This window comes from Strigops habroptila, chromosome 6 (genome assembly GCF_004027225.2).
Source record: "Strigops habroptila isolate Jane chromosome 6, bStrHab1.2.pri, whole genome shotgun sequence".
Lineage (NCBI taxonomy): Eukaryota > Metazoa > Chordata > Aves > Psittaciformes > Psittacidae > Strigops > Strigops habroptila.
In genome coordinates, this window is record NC_044282.2 from 51,645,464 (window position 1) to 51,670,103 (window position 24,640).

At 41.6% G+C, this 24,640-nt stretch overlaps 2 protein-coding genes across 2 annotated transcripts; one reads left to right on the forward strand and one right to left on the reverse strand.

Annotated features, from left to right (window-relative positions):
• Nucleotides 1-3,577: 3,577 nt before the first annotated feature.
• On the forward strand, nt 3,578-4,093 carry MSGN1 (mesogenin 1). Its single transcript, XM_030490675.1, has one exon. It carries the CDS (start codon nt 3,578-3,580, stop codon nt 4,091-4,093), a length of 516 nt encoding a protein of 171 aa, XP_030346535.1.
• Nucleotides 4,094-13,743: 9,650 nt separating this feature from the next.
• LOC115610107 lies at nt 13,744-24,248 on the reverse strand. The gene is made up of 19 exons (XM_030491172.1): nt 24,161-24,248; nt 22,633-22,760; nt 21,827-21,970; nt 21,088-21,171; nt 20,379-20,546; nt 20,214-20,310; nt 19,898-20,121; nt 19,330-19,483; nt 19,050-19,258; nt 18,846-18,963; nt 18,485-18,690; nt 17,908-18,025; nt 17,084-17,253; nt 16,245-16,318; nt 16,038-16,165; nt 15,056-15,245; nt 14,490-14,631; nt 14,130-14,226; nt 13,744-13,823 (listed from the first exon to the last, which is right to left on the reverse strand). The coding sequence occupies exons 1-19, from the start codon at nt 24,246-24,248 to the stop codon at nt 13,744-13,746; spliced, it is 2,619 nt and encodes an 872-aa protein (XP_030347032.1).
• Between the last annotated feature and the right edge of the window lie 392 nt (nt 24,249-24,640).

The following is a 24,640-nucleotide window of genomic DNA, read 5'->3' on the forward strand; positions in this document are numbered from 1 at the left end:
GAGGTAGAATGAAATAAAGATCGCATATGAAATAAAGATTGATTTTCCCCACAGATTTACTTTCTAGGAAGGTGCCAACTGAAATGTTAGACTTTCTTAGCTCTTTAGTGATAGACCATCAAATAGTCCTAGCATATAGATAAATAAACCTGGTCTCCAGCCAGTAGCTGTGCCTTGCTCTGTATGGCGCTTTTTAAAGCCCTGTTATAAAACAACACTGTGACCTGTTCTACCAGTAATTTCTGCCTGTTATAGTTGTCTCTACTTTGCAAGATAGTTTCCTAAATGAGGATTCTCCACTTGAGAGTAGAAATGTAGTGCTGTCCAAAACTGCATACCATGAGACTCTGTTGGCTTACATAGGCTATGTACAGGGATCATGGAGAGACATTATATAGCCTCCTGATTTGGACAAAACTGATGCACACTTCATGTGAGTACATTTGGGGAACCTGGGGGCTGTGGGTAGACATGGGTGGCTGGTTTTCAAAACTGAGCCTTTGGCTGCATCTATAGTAGTAGAGCAGACAGCACCACAGCCCCTTCTTTGGCTCTGAAGACATATTATGGCACAGCTTGCTTTCATATGGGTAAATCCTTTGCTCACGCCTATGCCGTTGGTGGCATCCCCTGAATCACAGTCAGGCAACATCTGGGACATAACTAGGTGGGTCCAAGCTCAAATAGCACCAGGGAATATGATAGTAATAAACAAGGATGCACAGATGCAAGGCAGTTTTCAAGTAAGAGCATTAGCCTTATATTATCTCTAAATACAGAAAAGCTTGTAAATTTTTCTTGTCTGTGTAACAGTTTAGAAGAGCATAAGCTTATAAGATACAGTGATTTTTCATGCAACCAGAGCAGTTGTCCACATACTCTAATATTCTGCTCTGGTTACACTAAACATTTACACATCAGATTTAAGAAAAGATAGAGCTATTGCTATAATTTGCATTCCTCTTCCCTATTCGATCTCATTAGAATCCCCATGTATAAGAATACAAAAATGAAATCAGCCTTCACCCATCCTCTACAGCAATAGCATCTTGGACATGCACAAAATCTTTTCCCCCTTGGTGTGTGAGCAACACTTTCTACACTTTACCTATAAAATGGGAATATACATTAGCAGGCAACGTGCATTGTTTATAGTCAGCAAACAAGCGACTTGTTGAGATTTTTGTTTCTAAGTTTGACTGCATATAATTAACGTATGATTCCATAATCAAAACTGCTGAACAGAACAGTTTATATATATATATGTTCAATGTGTGTGATTTTTAATATATTTATATATACACACACATACACATATTTGCAAGCTCCTTTTTCTTGGCACACCCTAACAGAAGTTCCTTCTCTTCCACCTGCCACTCCTGATTTTTATATTTGTAGACTTTTAATTGTTGTGTTTACCAAACCCAAAAAGACATAAAATTAAAGCAGGGACATGTCAAATGGGAAAGGCACCACAGACACAAATATGGGGAGGAAAAGGGAAAAAGAGTGGGAAAGAGATTTTAACCAGGACAAAAACAAATCCCCTGTTTATGCCAAATTAAACCTTGTGTCTAACTTCTGGCCTTGTGACCATTGTCTTGTTGCTCAATGAACCACGTCAATTCACTGAAATCACAGAAAATACCTCTCATTCATCTTGTGTTAATTTTAATTTGTAGCAGGCTTTTGTGATTCCTATGACTGTTTCAGCTCATTTTCCTTAAAGAAGGAGTAAAGCAGAGCTCAGAATATGGCAAGGTAACCATAAAACCCCAATGCAATCCTGACTGTGGAGAGCTGTGCCCTAAGTTTCTGCACAGAATCATAGAATTAACTAGGTTGGAAGAGACCTTTAAGATCGTCAAATTCAACCTTTATCCCAGAAGTGCCAACAGGGGCTAGATGTCATCATAGTCAAACTGTCTCAGAATAGGTTGAAGTGCAAAAATCCTTCACTCTTTGATTCTGCCTTATATCATTAAGTCTCCCAGAAGCTGCTTCCCAGCATTTTGATTCCAAACTCAACAAAACTCACAAAAACCTTCATAATGATTATGCTGAGTATTGGATTGCTGTGTTGTTTTTCTCTGTGGCTGAGGTGAGAAATTCACAGTCAGAAAGAAATGTATTCTAGGATGGCACACAGCTGAAACATTCCCCCCACTTTTCAGAGTGGATTATGGTACACACAGAGATTGTTACACAGAAGGAATCTCTAAACTAAATCCTACTTTTCTTTTTCCCTCAGGTTGTCATTCTATTCCCCTTCCTTTCATTATATATTATATTTTGCTTTCATTATGGGCAGATGCAAAGTCACAGCTGGCAGCCGAGCTGCTCAGTAGAGCTGCAGAGCTCCGTAGTTTTGGACAGTTTTCCTGGCTCTCTTACTGATTTGCTCTGTGATTTTGAGCAAGTTACTCCTTGCCTCTGCTTATCCATTTCCCCAGAGTAATAGCAGTCATTTATCAGCACTGTAAGCTGTTCTGAAGCCCAGATACGAAAAGTGCTCATTATTAATGCTATTAATTTATAGGATATATGTTTTCACTGAACTGTCTAATATATAACTTCACTGCTGAGTTGAGTAAGGGCTGGAAAAAGGTTTTTTTGGCAGAAGAATGGATTCCTAGAGCTAGAAAACTTTACAGAAGTAGCTTCTAGTCTTCTCTTACACATATGCAATGTGTATATTCCTTTGGATTACATTTCTATGTAAAATATTTATCTAGGCCCAAAGTTGATACACTGTGTATTTTATTTAATAGACTTTTTTGTAAAATTACATTTTCTTATTTCTTTTTTTAAATGGGACTTTGACTTTGTTTACAATTACAGGTTTCTTTTTTGACTTCCCAGTCATGATTTAAAATAGCAAATGACTCTACAAACTGCAGGGAAATGCATTGCTATTCTTTTCTCCTTTCTGCTGCTGAAAACCAAAGTGATCCAGAGAGAAGCTGCAATCTCATGAGAAGAGAACTCCACAGAGCCATAACACAGACAAATCCAAACAAATCATCTTTCTTTGACTTTCATGATTAAGTCGCAGATAATGAGAGACTACTTCAGCAGCAGGCAGCACAAATCAAATAATCCCTGCTGTAGTGCCATCACATTCAGTTACACAGAAATCAGGGGTCAATGGCTTAAATTCAGAGTTTGTGTTAGCAACCATTAAATTCTAAGAAGTCTGTAAATTGTTTTGTAAAATGGTTAATTTTCTTTTTCCTGTCTCACCACTTATCCCCCCAGCGCAATATTAAATGTAGATGTGCAGCCTTAATTGGTTTAGTTGCAAAAAGATTATCTTTTTTTCCTCCTTTCTTGCTGTTGCCTGTTAGTTTAAAGGCTTTTTAGCTGAAGGTTGATAATTATCACTGAGAAGAAACTAGCACATCAGGAGTTCATTTTCCACCTTAGCACTTGTGGTGCTCCTTTGAACTCCTCTCGCCAAACCCATGTTCCCACTGTGTCACTTTCCTCCCTTCATCATAAAAAGGTCTCAGCAGCCGGCGGCTTCAGCCTTTGCTGGCAGGCAGAGGGCATTGCTTCTCCTGAGCGCTCCTCCAGCATGGACAAATTGCATGAGACGTTGATAAACATGGAAGACGCTTTGGGTTCGGAACACTCTGTCTGCTTATCATCCTGGGACTGGAAAAGCACCACTGGGTCTTTTGAGCTGCACCCCATCTCATCTCCGCACAGCTTATCCCCAACACCCTCTTTTGAATCCTACTCCTCGTCCCCTTGCACGACAGCAGTGGAGACCCCCTACAGCAGCAGCAGTGGCAGCCTGGTGGGCTACAGCCTGGTGGACTTCCCCGCTGCCTACCTGCCCAGCCCCGGGCAGGCTCGGCTGCCCAAGGGCACCAAGGTGCGGATGTCCGCCCAGCGCAGGAGGAAGGCCAGTGAGAGGGAGAAGCTGCGGATGAGGACCCTGGCCGATGCGCTCCACACACTGCGCAACTACCTGCCCCCCGTCTACAGCCAGAGGGGACAGCCCCTCACCAAGATACAAACCCTGAAATACACCATCAAGTACATCAGTGAACTGACGGAGCTCCTCAACAGCGCCAAGCGGATGTAGACCCCATCTGGAGCACCAGCCCCGGCATGCTCAGGGTCTTTATGAACAAGAAACCAGCAAAATTTCTTCCTTGCCAGATTATGGGGTGTGAGAGGAGGACAGAACGAGGGAGGGAGAGCGAGGGCCGCTGCTGTACATATGATGCGATGATGGAAGGTGATATAGGATTGCCTAAAAACCCGAGCTGCAGCTTGCTGAGACGGAAGACTTGTTTTTTGCTTTTTTATGTCTTTATTTTTTTATTAATGATAAGCTTCTGAGAAACATTAAACTTAGTCTGATACAAAAGTGAAAAAAGAAAAGTCAACTGATCTTCCTAGGATTAACCTATCGCTATTGCAATGGATTTTCTGTTTAGTAAGGACAATAGTAAATCCATAGGTTTTAAACTGAATTTTAACAAATGAAAGGACAACGCTATATGGATACTATGTGTATTGATTTGTACGCACTTTAATACTAGGATGAGGAAGAACATGTATGGTTACTTCAAGTATTGTCTATTTATCCATGTTTCCACTGTACCTAAGAAATCAAGAAACTAAGTAATAGTGAGAATATCTTTGCTCACAAACAAATAAATACCAGTGTCATAGTCTGTATCTTGTATTATATATCTGATTAATAGATAAGTAAAATCTAACAATTACTGCTAAATAATGAAAATGAAATATAAGCAAACTGTCATTTTGTATAGATAAATTGCTGTCATAATCCTATCTTCTTTATTAATATATACAGAAACATATGATATTTCTGTATTTAATGTATAAAACCTCCTTACCTCAATGCCTGATGAATAATGGAAGACATTTTTACATCAAATTGCTAGAACAAATAAGATTAGGCTGAATTATCTTCCTGCTCTTCCTTCTCTCTGACATGAAATAAATTGATTCAGGTATCAGAAAGATGCGAATACTTACCCTCAAGGTGTACTGAAACCTAGGAGGGCTCCAGTAACCATAACGTCTCCTTATTAAAAGCTGTCAGGTCAGCTGTGTCTTACAGCTAGTAACAGTCCCATAAAGCACACACCAAAACCAAACTAATGAGGACGTAGTCTTAATCCTTAATTACTTTCATCTGACAGATATCACAGAGGTCTCACCACACCACCAAAAAATATGGGTTGTTTTGCAAATCCCATTGCAGACTGATTCATCAGATTTGGCCGTGCTTAGGCCAGGAATGCACAGAGAGGAGCAAATCCCAGGGCTGAGTTGTGTGGAGCTAATTAAGACAGATTAACCTTTTCTCTATGGGGAGATGTAAGGCACAGCGAGAGCAGCTGCCAGGAGGTAACAGGCTTGTCTTACTCGGATGGACGGATCACATGTCTCTGTGGGGCAGATAGCTTAGGTTTTAGGTTTGTGGATACACCCTGTAGCAAAGCACTGTAAAGCTAAAACTTTATGGCATCCTTCTCTTTTTCTCTTTCCCTATTTCTGTTTGTTGGGAAGGAAATACAATTGTCTTTGACCATTTTTTAGTCCAAGGCTCAGCCTAAGCTGACTCTGTGCTCTTCTCACATGGTACACGCATATTGCAGCAAACAGTGTCTCAAATCAGTGTCTCAAAAACCAGCTACATTCAAATTTATGCAGGTAGCACTGTCCCTTAAGATGTAACCACATTTAAGCATATCCCATATGCTTCTGTTTTGTTTTAACCCATGTTAGATTTCTCACAAGCCTTAGGATTTCAGCACGAATATAAGGAGAATATTTTTTCAAGCTGTGTTGGGTTTGCATGGCAAGGTTTTGGTAGAGGGAGCGCTACATGGACGGATTCTACGAGAAGATGCTAGAAGCTTCACTTGTGCTTGATAGAGTCAGTGCCAGCCGGCTCCAAGATGGACTCACCACTGTCCAAGGACAAGCCCATCAGTGGCGGTGGCAGTGCCTCTGGGATACTGTAGTTAAGAAGGAAAAAAAGTTACTGCACAGGAGCAGCTACAGCAGGATCGAGGAGTGAGAATGTGTGAGAGAAACAGCCCTGCAGACACCCAGGTCAGTGAAGCAGGAGGGGAGGAGGTGTTTCAGGCGCCAGAGCAGAGATTGTCTGCAGCCCATGGTGCAGCCCATGGTGAGGCAGGCTGTGCCCCTGCAGCCCAGGGAGGTCCATGGTGGAGCAGATCTCCACCTACAGCCCAGGGAGGGCAATCATGGAGCAGATTTGCTGGCAGGACTTGTGACCCCGCAGGGGGCCCACACTGGAGCAGCCTGTTCCTGAAGGACTGCACCCACGGAAGGGACCCACACTGGAGCAGTCCGTTCTTGAAGAACTGCACCCATGGAAGGGACCCACACTGGAGCAGATCATGAAGAACTGCAGCCCATGGGAAGGACTCACTTAGGAGAAGTTCATGAAGGACTGTCCCCATGCTGGAGCAGGGGAAGAGTGTGAGGAATCCTCACCTGAGGAGGAGGGAGCAACAGAGAAAATGTGTGATGAACTGACTGCAACTCCCATTGCTCATCTCCCTGTGCTGCTAGGAGGCAGGAGATAAAGAATTTGGAAGTGGAGTTGTGCCCATGAAGAAGGGAGGGGTGAGGAGGAAGGTGTTTTAAGATTTAGTTTGTGTTGTAATTACCCTACTCTGGTTTGATTAGTAATCAATTAAACTAACTTCCCGAAGACAAGTCTGTTTTGCCCATGACAGTAATAGGTGAGTGATTTCTCCCTGTCCTTACCTTGACCCTAGAGCCTTTCCTTGCATTCTCTTTCCCCGGTCCAGCTGAGGAGGGGAGTAACAGAGCGGCTTTGGTGGGCACTGGCATCCAGCCGAGGTCAACCCACTGCAAAAGCCCTTTAAAATCGTCAACCTGGAGAAAACTTTATGCACATATGAGATGGCAGCACTAATATCAGCATAGCATCCCCCAGTATAAACCTGTGCAGCTGATCCAGATTTGAGCAGATGAAAAGCCACACAGACAGGGTCAGTCTAGGTTATGTTTTGCAAGGGAATGAAATTGCCTGTTGCCCATGCAATCCCATGTGGGATCTTGCATAACTTAGGGCTTGATCCCACAGCCTTTCTCAAAGACTGTCATTGTTGCTGACAGCTGTACCTGCTCACTAGTGCTGGCAAACCATCAGCACAGTAAGATAGCCCAATCATTCTGTGATGTTAAAAACTATCATTGTTCACAAGTAGAGTGGCTGTATTGTCTATGCTTGGGAAGACTTTTTACCTTGTTCCTTAAATCTATGACTCCTGAAACTACAGGTAATTTGACTATGCTTTTCAGCTCTAGGGAAGCTTATAGGTCACAGAGCAGAGAAACAAGGAGTTAGAAGGATCCACTTTTATTGCTTGTTTATCTATGACCTTGGCTGATCGTCCAGCATTGCTGCCTCAGTTTATCCCTCTACAAATGAAGCCTCTGATAGCTAATGGCTTTAGAAGGCCGCTGCTCATAGGCAAAGCTAAGCAATGCAGCATGCAGAAAGAGTGCCCCAGTAGGAGGTACCCTACAGCTTTGAGAAGTGACTCAGAGTCAGCATTTTCCACCACCCTGGAGAAAGTGGCAGGTTATGACCCTGAACATGCTGGGCTATAGCTTGTTGGGTGCCTATAGAGCTCCTCTGTCTCCCTCAATGTCCAAGGTGCAGCAACAGCTTCAAGTAACCACAAAGGCAAGGCTTCGTTTTTCAGAAAGACATTTCACTGCTTCAATGGCAGTGAACTAGACCTTGCCTGCGCCTGCTCTCCAGCCCCAGAATTCCAGTGGCCACTGCCATACCTTCAAATACTTTGAGCTCCAGCACAGCCTGACTGCATCTAAGCTGACCTTAGGGAATGGTCTGCCCTAAATCACTCACTGTGCTGAAGAGGACCAAAGCCCATGTCCAAGATGGAGTCAGTTTACTAGAAGAAGTTGCACTGTTTAATTTGTCTGATCCCCCTTCAGGGGATGTCTCTTTCACCTGCGTGTGTAGTGAGGAAAGTGGCTGAGGTGTACGAGTAGGAGGCAGAGGTAGGTTCAGTACCTGTCTGTGACTGGGAGCTCCTAGGAGCTGCCAGGTTTGTTTTTCCCCTCCCAGAAAGAAATTAATTCTTGCTTTAGTTGATACAGAACATCTCTATAACCCCCTCTTTTTGTAATTCTTGCCCTTGGCGTAGACATTTTACCAATCCAAAAGAAATAGTCTGAATTGTTATATTCATGATTGTACAAGCCCTGCTGCTACTAAATGTTGGATTTTATTTATTTTTCAATAAAATGGAATACAGTCAAGGTTCCTCCTCTTTTCCCTTTCCTTTATCCACAGAAATTTAATTTAAGTGATGTGAAAGAGACCAAGTTCCACACTTAAGGGTATAGGGTCTAGCCTCCAGGACTGTACATAAAGCTGTAATCAATACTAACAGCAACACCACAATAATCCATAAAACAGAGGCAAAGAAGCAGAACTTCAGCCTGAAAAAATTGTACAAATTAGAGAAGTAGAGGACATCTTTCACATAAAAGCATCTTCTCTTAACACGATACGCTAAAAACCTGCATAGAAATAAAGCTAAAGTAGCAGCCCAATCACTGGAAGGCCATGACTAAGGAATCTAATTAAATTACATTCTGCCTAAGGGACAGACTTGCTTACTGTGCTAAAGAGAGAGAGATACAGAAGAGTGAACTGGGGTTAGTCCCAGACAATGAAATGAACTCATGCAGCCCCATGACCTCTCCGATCTCCAGGTTAGCATGTCACTGAAATTCCTTACTAACTTGGAGAGCAGAACATAAGTACTAAAGAAGCAGCCATCACCACCAAAATATAGTTTTCTACCCCATTCAGAGTTTTCTCGTCTAAGAAATTTCGTGAGTGATACTAGTCAAAGCTGAAAGGGCGGCAGATAAATGCTCAAATACTAACAAGAAAAGAGATGAAGAACATTGTAAGATCTTCTGCAGAAATTAATTAATTGAAAAGAATTTTAAAATCTCAGGAAAAGCTTTCAAATACAAAAACCTGGCAATTGTGTTGAACTGCTAGTCCTCCTCTGTTTAATGATGAAATGATTACACCATTCTGCAGCTCCCACTGTCAGCTGCTGCACACTCCAACTAGATATTTTACCTTTTAAACAAAGGTGCTCCCAGATATATAACACCCCCCTCCCCCCCCCCCGGTAACAAGAACAGCACACTTCACATTGAGCCAGGGAGGAACAGCCCAGACTGTGCATACACCCTGCCCAAAGATACTGGAGAGCAGTGCAGTGAAGCAGGCTGAAGGCAAAAGGAAAGATAAGTGAGGGGCATCAGCTCATAGGTGAGATGGATGGGTCCCATCAGCTGCTTTCTCTAGAAGTTCTTCATGTTCAGAGCTGCACCCTTGCCCCCACTGCAGGTGAATTGCTGAGGGGGGACAGGTGGGATCACAGAGACAGTTGCAGAAGCCAGAGAAAAGAGGAACTGCTGCCTGACAACCATCCTAAACCTTGTATTAGCGAAGAATAAGGGAGCGCAGAGCAGGCAGTTATACATAATGGATTTTACACAAATTAACTCCTTCAGTGCGATCAGCCAGGCAGTTGGTGCTGCTAGAGGGAGGAATTGTTGCTATCAACTGTATGAGAATAGGCTCTGGGTTTCTCATACTTCAGAGACCGGAGGCTGTTCTGGTGTAGCTAGGAGTATATGATAGTGCTTTATTTAGGAGAAGGCACACCAGTGGGAAGGAGGAAGCCTATTAAGTAGTGCACTAGCCCAGGATTCAGGAGACTTTCACAGCTTCACTCTCCAGAGCAGGTTTTTCTCCTGAATTCAGGAGAGTGACAACTTCTCTGCCCACCCTATGAAAAGGGCTCAGCAGCACATTGCCTGCTGGCTGGAGTAACACCCAGACAAAACACCCTGAAGATAGCAAGGAGGCCATATACCTTCTTGGTGGGAAGACTAAGTACCTCAGACAGAATATTCACTAATAGTTAAAGACTCACACATGGAAGAGGTACCCCAGGCAAGCCCTAGCTCTGAGCCACAGAGCTCAACCCCCACAGCAGAAGGGAGCCTGGGGGTGCTCATCACAGCACTTTGAAATTCTATGCTAAGGAGCACCATATAGGTGCCAAGAGGTTTTATGGTTACACATTTGGGCTGCACATAGGTGTGCTTGGGGTGGGGGGAAGAAAGGCTCCTGCAAAAGGACTTCAGCCAGTTCCTTGGGAGAGCTGCTTAACTGGTAGCTGCCACAGCTCCATATTCCCTGCGCCTTGGGATGCCAGGCCCATCCCTTTAGCTCTACATGGCAGTAGCTAAAAAAGCCCAAAACAAACAAACCCAAACCAACCCACAACCACAACAATATGCATACACCTCCACTTCTAAGGAGCCAGTATTTGACTTACTTTTACCATCAGAAATGGTGTTATTGCATTTGACAGATTGAGGAGTCCCAGCTCCCCGTAGAGCAGCTGGGTTTTAATGAGCTGTAGAAGTTGGGTCCATCTGACCCCCCCCTCCCTCATCAAGTCCCTGACTGTGCTGCTTCACACAGCAAGATAAGCCCAGGCTTGCTCTCTTATCATTACGCCAAGTAGTATAAATGAGACTGATTCAGCTTACTTAGGCTGTGGGCCATTTCTTTCAAAACACAGGTCTATCTGGGATTTAGGAATCTAGCTAACCTTGTGTTTAAGTTCTTCTGGGCTTATATGCACAAATAAAAGCAGAAATTGTTTGGGAGTGACTAGCTGAAGATTCAAATCTCAAATAGACATGTAGCAGAAGCCAAAACTTGATGAAATTATTTAGGAAGCTTTAGTTCACGGTGAGAATGTGTTTTCCTCTGGATAGACTTGCATAGCATTTAGTGAAGACATTAAAATTTAAAATGAAAAGCAAAATAGAAAGAAGGAAAATTGTGGTAGAAAACATAAATGTCAGTTTCATTAATTTTTCAGTATTAGTAGGGAGTTGGCTGTTGCTGCTTTAAATCACCAAAGCAGTAAAGTTTTAAAACACTAGCCATGGTGGTGAATATGAACCATAATAAAAAGAGAGCTCTGCCTTTCTTTCAGTAACCACATATAATAGTGCTACAAGTAGTAGTAACTTATTTCCGTTTCAAATAAATGGTGGTAAATGTCTGCAGTACACTTTTGCTATTGTTCCTATTTTCATATAAAAAACAAATCACACCAGACTTCTCTTCTCCCTTAGACTTTTATCATTCACCTGTTGGAATTGTAGAAGACATTAAGCATAAACAAAGAAGATTGATTTGCTTTCAACTTGTGTTAACAGGGATATAAAATAACATCCCAAATACCAGGGGAAAAGCATGTGGTCATAAAATATCCACTTAAAAGGCAAAGAGGTGTTGATACAACACTTTAAGAGGATTTTTGTCTTTTTTTACATGTATAACCAGGAAGGCAGTTCCTGAATTTAAGTATAAACAGACACCTCTGAGGTGGAGAGAGTATTACTGTCATGTCTTTAAAAGATTTTACTGATATTCAAATAGATTGGGTCTTGCAAACTGTTGAAAAATCTGACAAGAAGCTTCATATAAATAGAAGTCCAACCATGAAGGGGAACCTCCCCGAATTTTCATTTTCCCACATATCAAAAAGTTAAAGGACCATCTTACTAATGCTTCTCATTTTGAAATGTGGCACTAAACCAAACGTTTAGAAGAGCTGAAGGGTAGACCCACAATTTACCTGGGCATCATTTAGCTTTTCAACAATTCTTAAATCCCCCATTAACAGATAAAGAATCTCAAGATACTGACTAATCTTCTGATAGGAAATAAAGGTGTCTTAGACAAGACTGTGAATACCAATTTTCTATTCTTAAGTGATGTTGTCTCTAGTCTTGGTTTGAAGAGAGGAATTGGAAACCTAGGAAGCCACAACTGAGGCTGTGTTAACAGTACTGAAATAGGCTGCCCAGCTTCATGCTTGGTTCTCACAGCAGTCCCTAGTTGCTACATTTTCCTCCCCATACAGCTCTAAGAGGGTAGAAGGCAGCACAGGCTACCCAAGACAGCCTATGCTTTGCTGTTAGAGTGCTGTCACAGCAGATGAAGTTTGCCACTCACCTGTCTGGAGAAAACACTGCATAACAGTATCATTTCTTGGGAGACAGTCAGCATGATGTAAGATACACAGTGAACTCGCCATACTGCTTAGAGTGCCCATACTTGTGTTCTGTTAGGTCCAAAACCCTGGCAGCATATTATATGTGTCCTTTGATTTCTCAACCGATTGCTTCTGCAGACTGAGGAATAGCTAGTACTTAACCCATGGGGTTAACGTAGGGGAAAGCACTAAGCACAAATCACCAACTCATCAAGTCTGCTGTCAGGCTTATGGTTCTGCATTCCCCTTTTATTCCCATGCTAACATATTTACATCTCATTCCTCAATATCTCCATGGCTTTAGTCTTCACTTACCACAGGAGTAACAAAATAGGACTCCTTTAGCATGGTAGCCTCCTCTATTGGAAAACAGATTGGATGCACAGCTAGTGACTTGATGTATTCCTCATCATGAAGCCCTCACAGATTTTCCCAGAAATGATAGCAAGACATCTACTACAGATATGCTTAACAGGCAACCAGAACACAGACAAGACTTACAAATGTGAGCTTGTAATTACAGCATATATCTCTGTACAGGTATTGTAGCAACAGAGCTACAATCTTTTTAGATACCATACTTCTTCACAAAATGCTAATAGATGAGCAAGAAATTATTTTGTCAAAGTTAGCCTTCACAGAAATTCTATTTAATATAAAGTTAAAAAGCAGACATCCATTATTGTATCTTTAGCCCTAAGAGATAGTGATTCATGCTAAGCAGTAGCTTTCCTTAGAACAGGAAAATACATTATTAAATCTGAACTGCTTTTACATCACTGTTCAGATGAAAAAAGTAACCAAGAAATCTTCCTCCCATAAAAAAGAAAAACCCCAAACCAAAACAAAACCCAAAAAACCTCACACCAACACAGAATAATCTGACTGGAGCTCCTGAGCATCATGTTTTCTAGTAAGCAAGAATCTTTAACACTTTGGGGATAGAGTCCATGTATTATCATTACTACAAGTCTTCACTATGAGGATTTTTTATTTTTTAGTTAAGGCTGACAGTTTGCTTGTCTATGCAGACACTGATGAGCATTTTCTCCCCACCTAGGGAAGACAACTTGACATTGCAGAGCCACATTGCTCCTGTGAGATCCACAGTTTACAGCTTTTCTGTCAATAACTACTACAAGATCAAGTATGTTCAGCCCCAATGTGCTTCAAAAACCACTTTCTCTTGTTGACATTGCTCCCTGCAATCCTTTGTTCATACTGAAGCTTTAAAAAAGCTCAGAGTGATTTACAGTTGACTTCACACCTGTTGCCACCTTTCTCTCCCTACCCCAAATCAGATGCTTCCAATTGCAAAGTGGTTAGACAAATTCTAGACATGTTAATTGAGCAGACTAGGTCAGATGCAAGTCACACAAAAGACTAAAGAGTTTGACACTGTAGAGGAGCACAAGAGAGCAAGACCAATGTAAGTTAAAGACAAAAGATACATCCATACTGGTTAGCCGGCCCTTTTCTGAGTAAATGCTGTCAATATATTTTCCCAGTAGGTACTTTCAAGATGTCTTTACTTGTAAGCCTGGGCAGGCTATGCATGCTTAGGCCACCTAACTGCAGCTTCATAAAAGTAAATAGTTCTTGCTGAGTCTCTGTCAGAAGTGTCTTCACCTGCAGGGAGAAGGGAGGCATACAGAGGTATGTTATGTTACAAGAGCAGATGCTTGGTATTTCAGTAGTGTAGTTTAAGACTAACACCAACCTCTGCTAGTTGTTTTCCTTCCTAATAAGCACTGGTCCAGATGACACTTTCCCACGCTGGTGTGGTTCTGCACTGCGGTCTAGTGAGATATTTCAGCTTTTAGTTTTCCATACAGCGCATACTAGGACTCTGTCATCTGGCAAGGCTCACAATAGCATGTGCCATACTGCTGAGCCAAGGCTCAGGGGTGACTTGAGAAGTGTCCATTTTCTTACCAAGTCTGTGTTTCCCAGGACTGCATCTCCTTGGACAAAGCGAGCCTGAAGGCTGCTGCATAGTGCTGCAGATCACCACACTGCAGTGGAAATACAGCTATAAGGCAAGAATATATTATGTGTAGGGGAGTCTTATTTGGCAAACATCCAACACGTGTACTGACTCTAAAGGAGATGAACTGAACACTGCTAAGTGGCTAGTCTTTATTTACTACTCCTACAGTGTTATGCCTTCAAGGAGGTAGCTAACAGCCCCAGACAGCACCTGCCCAGCTGAGACCTTAACACAGCATTTCCTTCATGCACCGCTCCAGGTTCACATATCAAGACTGCTGACAGCATATAAAAGAGATGCCTTACCTGCTCTTGTAAGAGAGTTGTGCCTTGCATAAAGGTGAACATCCCCACTTCAAATCTCTTCAGGTGATGAGGAAGTTTTACTCTGAGGCTATAATTAACTTTGTGGAAGACAGTTTTGTAGGAATCTTCACTGTTTTCACACCTTTTTGGGAATGTGAAAGAAAGTGTATTTAATCTAAACCTTCATCACTTGAACTAGATTTTCAAAGAAAACAAGGAGGTAAAATAGAGAAGCTTCCCTTTTCATTTCCCTCAGGCCACAGGCATATGGATAGAGCCTCTCCTATTTATGATCCCTGCTTTTGGCCACAGTCAGGTTTGCTTCTTGTTCTTTCCATATGGAAGCCTTTAGACCCAATTCTGGACACCCCAATGACTGCTGCCACCAGAAGGCATAATTCCCTGCTGTGCTGATGGCGACATGCACTCCTTGGCCTAGCAGCAATTGACCATCAGGATAAAACAATGCATCCAAGCTGACTTCTGTTCTCTTTCACTTTCCCCCAACTAAGGTAAGGGAACTTGTGCTGAACAGTTACCAAACACAGGAGGAAAGCCCTCCTTACCCATTTATAAGGATAGGCCACTGTGGAAGACTGTCCTGACTTTGGGAGTTTGTAGCCCAACAGTCATCCAGGTTTAGTTCTAGTCTCACATCTTTAGGCTGGAGCAGTTCAACTTCAAAATACAGTGCCTCCCTCAGGTATTTTACCACAGGATATTCCAGTTCCTGGTAGGGCTCTGTATAGAATTTCTCTAGAAGAAAGTATTGATGTTAGAGTTGCATTTTTACAGAGTATGTATTCATGAACTTTCTGCTTCACTTCTTTCTACCAGCATTTTCTCTGGCACAGTAATAGTAAATTCTGGGAGAGCACATGAATGTCAGCAAATGGGGATAGGGTGGCAGAAAAACAAGAACCAGCAATGAAAGCAAAGATCTAAACTGCATTCCTTGGCTCTGAGGATCCAGAAATGAGACACTTCCGCAAAAACCCATTGGAGTAAGATGCTCATTCAAAACCTACTCTATGAAGGTATGGGGTGTGTGTGGGGGAGAAATAGTCATCAGGGCCACTCCAGTCCTGGTCAAAGTTTGGTTCACACTTCATCCCTTTCTGCTAGCATAGTTACCATTTTACGGCAGTATTACATGTAGTTTCCTTCTCTGACACAATTATTTCAGTCAGCGCTAACTCTGCTTATCAACGCTTAGGGAGTTGATAGGAGAGAAGCTGACATTTCATCCACTATACAACTTTTAGCATGCCCAGGCTAAGCAGGGAAACCACGCCTCGGTAATGTTAAGTCTGTTCCACTACGGGTACTTGACCTTGTATTTTTCATTCTGGGATGGAAAAACCTGTTAGAGACTTTAAAGAGGTTTCCTCTTCATCCTTGAAGACACTAAAAAGTCATGTGGACACGGTCCTAGGCAACCTGTTCTAGGGGGCCCTGCTTGAGCAGAACGCGTGAACAAAATTGCTTTGAGAACCCTTCCAACTTCAACTATTCAGTGATTCTATGGGGTTTAATCATAAATGTTACCTTTGAAAAGCTTCAATGAAAGAGCAAGATAGCCAAACCCTGGCTTAATACTGGGTGGTGGGTTCTTCTTAGATTCATACTGGACATTAACAGCTTGCTTGATTGCGTACCAGCATACAAATTTCAGCCTGAGAGAAGAGGTTTAGCATGAAATTTTTAGAAACCAAAAACCTCAGGCAACTTTTTTCTAGGCACAGTGACACTTACCGATATACTAGTGTATCATTGCCAGGTCTGAAATAGAGTACATCGTTTTCATATGTCATAGTTGTGCTATTGAACTGAAAGACACATAATTGCAAACATTATTATTAGTTATATTAGAGTTTACTTTGGTTTTTGACACAACATTCACATCCCTTCTCTTGACTGGCAGATTGCACTGCACAGAGTACGCTTTGGAATGGCCAGAAATTGCTGGCTAACAGCCCTATGCCTACTGAACTAAAGCTGATAGCTATGCCATAGTCAAGAAGAAACAGTTTATTAGCCAACAGTAACTTGCATATGACATAACACCTCAGAAAAGGAGTGCACTGGGCCTAAGAAAAAGCTCAGTTGTTTCTGTTGACAGAATCAATGTATAGCATGAGATTTAACGCTTGCAGGAGTAAGCTTCAGTTGTAGTGACCTGAATTTGAGCATGATCCTTTGTTATTTTGTCTGTTTTCCATCTGTGCAGTACTTAGATGGCAGGAACAGGACCCACTCTAGTCTTGGGCCAGGTATTAATTAGCAACACCTAGCCAGCTTCTGGAGGGCATACGGGTATCTCTCAACAGCATAAACTCACATACAAGTCCATTATTAAACAATTCAGAGGTGGCATACTGAAGGCTAGTTTCAGAAAACACCTCTGACCTTTAAAATAATTAGCTAGTAGGAACTTCTGCCCAGCTGAATTTAATATCCTCAGAAAAAGTGTAGATGTACTAGTTAAAGTGAGCTGTGGCCTTCTCACAGTTTATGCTTACCTGTGAACCTCTGCCATTCTAGTAATAATGTTACCCCAATGCAGACTAAACTTCACATGACTAAGCCCTTACCTTTCTACTTGTTCCACAAGTGTTCACATTGATCTTGAAGGTTGCAGTCTTCTCTGTCACTAGACTGGGTTTGCACCGTCTGTCCCTCAAGACAAACAGGCTGGTGTCCAGGTCTGTATCTCCCACCATTTTTACTGCAGTAATAACCACGGTACCATTGGGCAGGCACTCTGAAAGAGAAAACCACATTTTCATACAAATCAGGACTCCCACTCCCATGTTTTATAAGCCTAGGACAACAAAGACATTCTGCATGGATTTGCTAGCAAGTTTATTGGCACATCACAAGTTTTGAGAAAGACTCTCTTCAGTATTAACACCCAGTCTTCAAACTGACTGCTAGTAGAGTAAGCACTACATGGATGAAGCTGGTAGTTTCATTTACCTTTCTCCTCCTTGGAACTCTCTCCCTGTCCCAAACGGATTTTTCTAGCTGAGATAATCTGTATATTCAATACCTATGAGTAGCTTTAGCATAGTTAATTTATATGCTGATCCTCCCCTCACCCCACCAAAAAAAAAACCAAAAAAAACCAACCCCTAACCATTCAACATCCAAACCAACCACAAAAATCCTTTAAAAAGCATCATGATCTTGGAGTTGTGAGGTGAAGTAGAGTTTCCCACCTCCTGTACTAGACAAGGTAGTTATTCCAACCTGTAATTTGACTTGCCTTCTAGCATATTACTCTGTAGGAAATCTGACAGCCAAATAGAGTATCACATAAGCATAAACTCTTGAAACATTTCAGACTGCCTGGGCTTGTGCAACTTAGTTATGCAACTCAAAGAGCATTAACAGCTAATCCCCAACATGTTATTACGTATTAGCTGGGAAGGTGAAAAGCTGCAGGAAACTGAGAATTCCCTCCTATTAGCCAAGGTGATGCCATCCTTCAAGGTTAGGTGGAGTGAAGCCTTTATTCCAGAGGCATGAAAATCCTAGAGATGACAATTACAGGTTAAACAAGGCAATGAAGAAACATTGTTCAACTAAAGAATTCAAAAGCTAGGAGAGCAGGTTACCACAAGACAAAGGTAATGGTGCTTGATCACAGTCAAATCCAGAGAAGACTTTTTTTTAATTTAGAAGCTCACGCAATGAGCTTTTTTTACCCATTTTGCAATAGCGTGCAATACAAACCCCACTGCATGTACAGTTGTCGTTGAAAGATAGTTCAGTCTTAAAATACTTGCAGAATCTTTTTTTTCCTTGTCTACTTCTACCAACGTTAACCAAGGGAAATTAAAGTGTTCTTCCAAGGATAGAAAATTCCTCCATTAAACCTTTGAAGCCTATCTCAAAGGGAAGTTTTATTTCACTTTCAAGGATATAGTGTATCATGTTTCTATTTCACAGCTAGAGCATGCTTTTTAATTGCTATATGCTGGCATCCTTACCTCATAGTTCACATGGGAAGAAAGGAAAGGGACAGAGATTGCCAAGTGGGTGCCATTGTCCCTCAGGCTGTAGTTGTACTTCTTCACAGACTCTGGGGTCAGGCGCCTGTCTGAGATAAAGGGGAGCCAGTTTTGGTCCACATTCCCATGAGTGATAATGAGATGAAGGTTCCTCCCATCACAAAATCCTCTCGCACTGGGCAGTACTGCAATACAGTCAAGAGTCAGCCAGCATGCTACCTGCCATCAGAGTTTAATAGGGCTATTTAGGACTAACAGTATCCCTGGCTGAAATTAGCCCAGTTAATAGCAGAGTTCACAGTCAGGTTGGTACCATTTTGCCCAAGTTCCTCTAGTTTACCTGCATCTTTAACAGCTGACACTGTTATGACTGGCACAGTGAAGGTCTCTCTTGTTGGATGGATTATGAATGCAAGTGTAACATTCAGGGTGTATGCTCTCCTGTCCGCTCCCATGTACTAGGAAAATTGTATTTAGAAATTAAAATCACCAAGTGATATCATCACTTCTATACCATGGTATGCTGCAGGATCTTAGTACACACCTCTTTCCTAATGCTTGGTGCATCAAGTGGGACTTGTATTATGTAGGCTTTGCTTCCATTAACATATCTGATCTCATAGGTTAGATATCCATGCTGAACAGCTTCAGGTATTGCAACAGTTGCCCCCTCAATGGTTAAGTTCACAAGCTTCACATCTGGGAGGAATGTTCCCACTGTAACATTCATTAGCCCCAAGCTCAGATTTGAATCTGTAAAGGAATGCAATAACATTAAAGCCTTAACAGTACCCCAAACTTCAGTAAATTGTTAGGCTACTTACTGTTGGTTATAGCAAGTTCCACTTGTTCAAATGGCGTTTCTATTTCCTTGATGATAATATATTTAGTTAGTCCCCATTTGTTATCTTCCCACTGATGTTCCAAGAACAGGTTGATAGCGTATTTTGTCCCATGCTGTCCACTGCTCACAGAAGTCTAGAATTTCAAATCAAGACCCTTTAATATAACACAATTTTACATTAAAGTTGTATCATAGCATCTCAAGGTCAGCTAGAGCTACAGCTCCACGCAATTGCCCTTCTCAGCTCAGGGATCACAAACTCTTAAGTGGCACTTGCTATATCCCTATGAGTTTAGATTACCTCAGAATACTTGTTACACTTCCTTTGCAAAATTGTCTCCCACTCCCAAGTTTCAAAGCAGCAGGGGACCACTGGACTAGTGAAAGAGCTCTTCCTGCAACTTTCTTTGAAGTTCAGTTGTTACAACATTTGCCCAGGATTCAGTTCACTCAAAGCAACTACATTTAAACGTATAGTCTCAGCCCATCCCCCCAGAAAAACAACCCACAGAAAGTCTGTTGCCTGGCACCTAACATAAGTCACTAACCTTGTAATAGCCACCTTCTGCACCTATTGGTATCCTCATTGTAATTGCATTTAGGTCGTTCAATAACACGTATTTCCTGGAAGCCATTTCTTTGGCAGAGAGTTTGTGCAGATCCACACCAGCTTCAACAAGCACATCCTTAAAGCTAGTTCCTCCAACAGAGACTGGTTGAATGTATTTTGGAACAGTCCAGATGATTGTTTTGTTAGTGTAGTTCACACCATCTTAGGGACAAGATATGAAAGCTGTAAGCTCATTACTCTAGCTGTAAGTCAGTTCCTGTACATTTAAGTATTAAAAGTACTGCGTTTCTCACCTAGAGGACATGCCACAGCAGTATCCACCATCAGGATCATCCATTGCTGTTTGTAAAGTGTACTTGATCTCATTGCAGAGAAGGTAATTCCATGATCCTGTAAGGAAGAGATCTGTTTAGACCTCACAGCCTGGCAGCTTGCTGGGCTGGAATAAGCATACCAACCTTGATCAGCTGAATTTGTGCTGCACTATATGGTATTCGTAGCACAACCCTGGTGTCTGTGGTGTTGACTCCATAACCTGCACGCCAAGCATCACTCACAAGCAGAGCTGTTTTTTCTTCTGGCTGATGAAAAACTATTTGCCATATTGAGTCTCCTCCTGCTTTTGCCTACCCAGAGAAATTCATCAACAGTTTAAACATGCTGTTTGAATTAACAGACTTACTATGTTGAATGATTTATTGTATTGAACTGCCCAGCAATTTTATTGCCTCATTCTAAATACTATTAGTGGGATACCCCTCTAGCTCACCCCCACACTCAAACTTTCCGTATTAAGAGCATAAAGATTAACTGCATTGCAAATACAGGGTCCAAGAAGAAAAAGCTTATCCATGGTTCACTCTTGGGTCAGGGTCATGGGGTCTTAATGACAGTTTTTGTTGCACAGTCTTTTGCCTTGGGAAGACTTATTTCTAGGCTTTTTGAGAAATCCATTTCCTCCTTGGAGACATGGCCTACAGCTGTCTGTTTCTAACATATAAAAATCTCTATACTAAAACCACTTGGTACAGAAGTTCTGCTCTTCCTACTTAAGTGCTTTGCAAAAGGACATTTAGTGCTGTGTGGATATAGGATAGAAAGATTATTGTATCTGAAGTAGCATTAGCTTTTACTAGGAAGAAACCCCTGATTTACTTCTGGATTTACTTCTGGAAAGGCAAGATTCCAGTCCTCAGGTTCATCTTGAATGAAGTCCTTTACAGTCTGTGGAACCTCCCTCCTGACAGAAACCTGAAGGGAAAGAGCTTCTGTAAGGGGTCTGCTGATGGTACTTGTTTCCTTGTCTTCAATGCCCTACAAGTCTTTTCGAAGGGAAACTAGAATTTCCTAGAGGGAGGTTTCCTCCTACCAAGTAAAAGATTATGGCATAAGATACCATCATGCATGGTACATTATCTATAGGCCATTTGGTTTCAGCTTGTTTTTATTTTTTGCCTATCTATCTTCCCATTTCTTCTTTCAGTTAAGGCCAGAAATTTATTTTTCACTCCCATGTACTCTTCCAAGGAGTCCTTTGTCCCCTCTCTGCATTTCTCCTCTAGCAAATTCAGTAGGAAAACTTCCATCAGAAAGTAAACATTTCTGTTATCTCAAATGAGATTTGTTGAGGCAACATACAGCAAGTTAGCTTAACGTTTTGAATACCATTTCATGACCTCATTGGTTATTAATGCTTACAAGTAGGCTAAATAAGCATAATATGATGCATCACTAAACTCAAGATGCATGCTGTGCATTCACTAGTGATCTGTTCATGGTGGAGCATTCAATTTCTGCTTCCAATACACATTCCTAATATCTAATCAGCTCCAAAGAGAGCATCTTTCAGTACTTACCTTCTTACCTTACTTTTAAGTACCTTCCTATCAGTACTTCCAGTACTTACCTCCATGTAGTTACTTTCACATACTAACTCTCTTGGACTCCATGGACTATAAGAACAACTTGCACTTTTCAGATGAGTTGTGGCATTTTTCATATCAGCAGCATGAGATGCTCTAATTTCTACAGTTATTATGAACATATCTTCCTGCATGGACAGAGAGAACACTTTCTTGTCAGACTGATTTTCCCCAATTATGGACCATCTATCCTTGTGACCTAACAGTACACTACAAAACCCATCCACCAGTCTCTACAGAGAAGAGCAACTCCATATTGAAGCATTATTACTTTCTACTTGATTAACTATATAGGTTACATGCATATAGCTGCATAGCTACATAGCAACATAAATACTCTGAGGAGTAGTCAACCTTTCACATAGCCCCAGAACTGGACAAAAAACATTCCCTAAAATATATTTTTATGATATAGTAGCAGTGAGAAACTAAAGCAGCCAAAGCTTTTAATTTTTTTTTTTTTTTTACTCTAATGTGTCTCAGACACTAAATATTAGGGCAGAGTGCAACACAGCTGCCAGACAGAATTCCCTATTCTTATCCAAAAGAAAAGAATTGCCCTTCAAGGGCATGTGATATACTTCATGTGCTCATCTGTAGGCCATTCAAATATCTATACCATAGAATATTCTCAGACCTCTGGATGCATTTGAGGAGAATTAAATAATTTTCTGCTAACAGATGTTCAAGACACTCCAACACCTCAGTTAATACCTATTAATAATTTGGTACTGTTTCATATAAGTCATATACAACAGTACTGTAATCAAAACACCTATAATCGACTTACCTCTAAGCGAGAATGGCAGCTCAGTGCAGAAGCACGAAACTCGATCTTACTCCAGTTGCTGTAAGTTACTGTATAGCCACACTGTGATGCCATGTCCTCATCTAGCTCCCAGGCTATGCCATATTGATCTAGGGACAATTAGTGAAGAGCTTTATTAATGAATGTAACTCCTGCTCTGCTAACTCCATGAGCTACCTGCCCATGGTTCAGCTGGCCCTGCTCCAATACGGCCCAGCTGCATACCCTGGGCTCAGACATACAAGAATTGCAAAGAGGTAAAAGAGTTGTAACAAAGCCTATAGAAAGTGAGAAAGGTAAAACTAAAGGCAGGCTGGGACAGGGAACACTTGCAGCTCAAGGACTCAAGATGCAGGGAGGGGCCAGGGAGAGAATGTCACCAACATAGAAAGATATTAAATCCTAAAGGAAAAAAAAAAATCCCAGTAAGCACAGAACAGTCAGTTAGGTCATCAGTGTCAAAGCTGTCAGGGTTGGCAGATGATGACAGACTAGCAACATCAGGAGTTTGATCTGTGGCTGGCACAGGCCTGTGTTTCTCTTGATGCATGCCTGGCCAACAAATTCTCTTCAGGGGTCTTACCAGGATGACAAACACGCTAAATCTCACCTTGGATTTTTCTTAGGCTACAAAGCTGTCTTGATGGTTTGGGCTATTTTGGTTTGTGGTTTAGTTGGGTTTGGTTGCCCCCCCCCCCTTCTCAAAATAGTTGTATTCTACGTTCAAGCTCTACAAACACCAGTTGCAGAGTGTCTGTCTTTGTGTATGGATGAAGATGCTTGAACAAAGACACAATTAAGTGGGTTTTTACCCAAGTTTAACATTCTAGAAAGATGGGTGTTACTGAATGTCATAGACTATATCTAGTTAGACAGCTAACTAGCATGGAAAGACAGTTTGAGGCTGAGTTTACATTTTCTGCATATAATCTTACACCTGAGATTTTTTGTAACCCAACAGTTATCTTACTCTGCCCTTCCAGGGTATTACATGGTGCTTTTCACTCAAATGCACCGCTTGTTGACTACTAAGCCCACAGCCAGAGGGCCCAACTAATTTTTCATAAACTTCATTAAGAATTTATACACCTCCACCAAGTCCCTTAGCTGTAAGCAAAAAAGGTGGAAAGCCACTAGTGCAAAATCAGTAATATAGTCCCAGCTTCAAATACTGAGTTTTCATAATATTATGTGCTGTTACTGGGAAACATTTTTACCTGGATGGAAACCTACCAGCATTAACATGCCTAGAAACTACCACATGCATTTCAATGTGAGGCCAAAGATTGTCAATGATCAGACTTCATATTGCTAAGTTATTACACAAGTCTACAGGATGTGTTCTACAGAAATAAAGGTAGCCTTTGGCTTTACTTAACAATGAGGTTAAACCTACTAAGCTCTATGATCTTAGAATAATCCAGGGAATTCAAGTATAGGAGGATCTCAGAGAATTTTAAACATTTCACCATGTGTGATTCCCTCTCCAAGTTCCTCTATATCAACTTACCAACAACAGAGAAAGATAAGTATTTGTCCTCAAAGTACTCTGCACTCAGTGTTATACGCAAAAGGTTCCCCAAGCACTCCGAACTCATGGGTCCTGTGTTGGACATATTGAAAGGCTAGTAAAGTACTGGATTGAAGGTAACATACAAACAGAAATCTGTTACTTCCCAGATTGCTTTATAAAAACTCAGTGTTGTGACAGTCCTATTCCAGCACCTCTGGCCAGGAGGTGTTACAGTTGTTTTTATTTTTTAAACTGGCAACACTTCCAGGAGAAAAGCCAGACCTGAAATTAGCATTCCAGTAGTAACAATCTGATTAGATGGCAATGCTACCTGCAACAGCCAGTCATGGAATCGGGATTTTGGAACACTAAATTAGTACTAAATTATCTGCCCCAATCTGAATACTTTCAGTGGAATAAAACAGAACAAGAAAGTTCCCCCCACCCTCCTGAAAAGAGGAAAACCCTATCCCTAAA

Bases quoted from the DNA above. Each gene is read 5' to 3' on its own strand.
- MSGN1 (XM_030490675.1), top strand. From the start codon at position 3,578: ATGGACAAATTGCATGAGACGTTGATAAACATGGAAGACGCTTTGGGT.
- LOC115610107 (XM_030491172.1), bottom strand. From the start codon at position 24,248: ATGAGTTCGGAGTGCTTGGGGAACCTTTTGCGTATAACACTGAGTGCA. The intron at 22,761-24,160 runs GTAAGTTGATAT...AATTGTCCCTAG, and splicing joins CTTATCTTTCTCTGTTGTTG to ATCAATATGGCATAGCCTGG. The intron at 18,026-18,484 runs GTAAGGATGCCA...TGTCATCTCTAG, and splicing joins CTTCCCATGTGAACTATGAG to GATTTTCATGCCTCTGGAAT.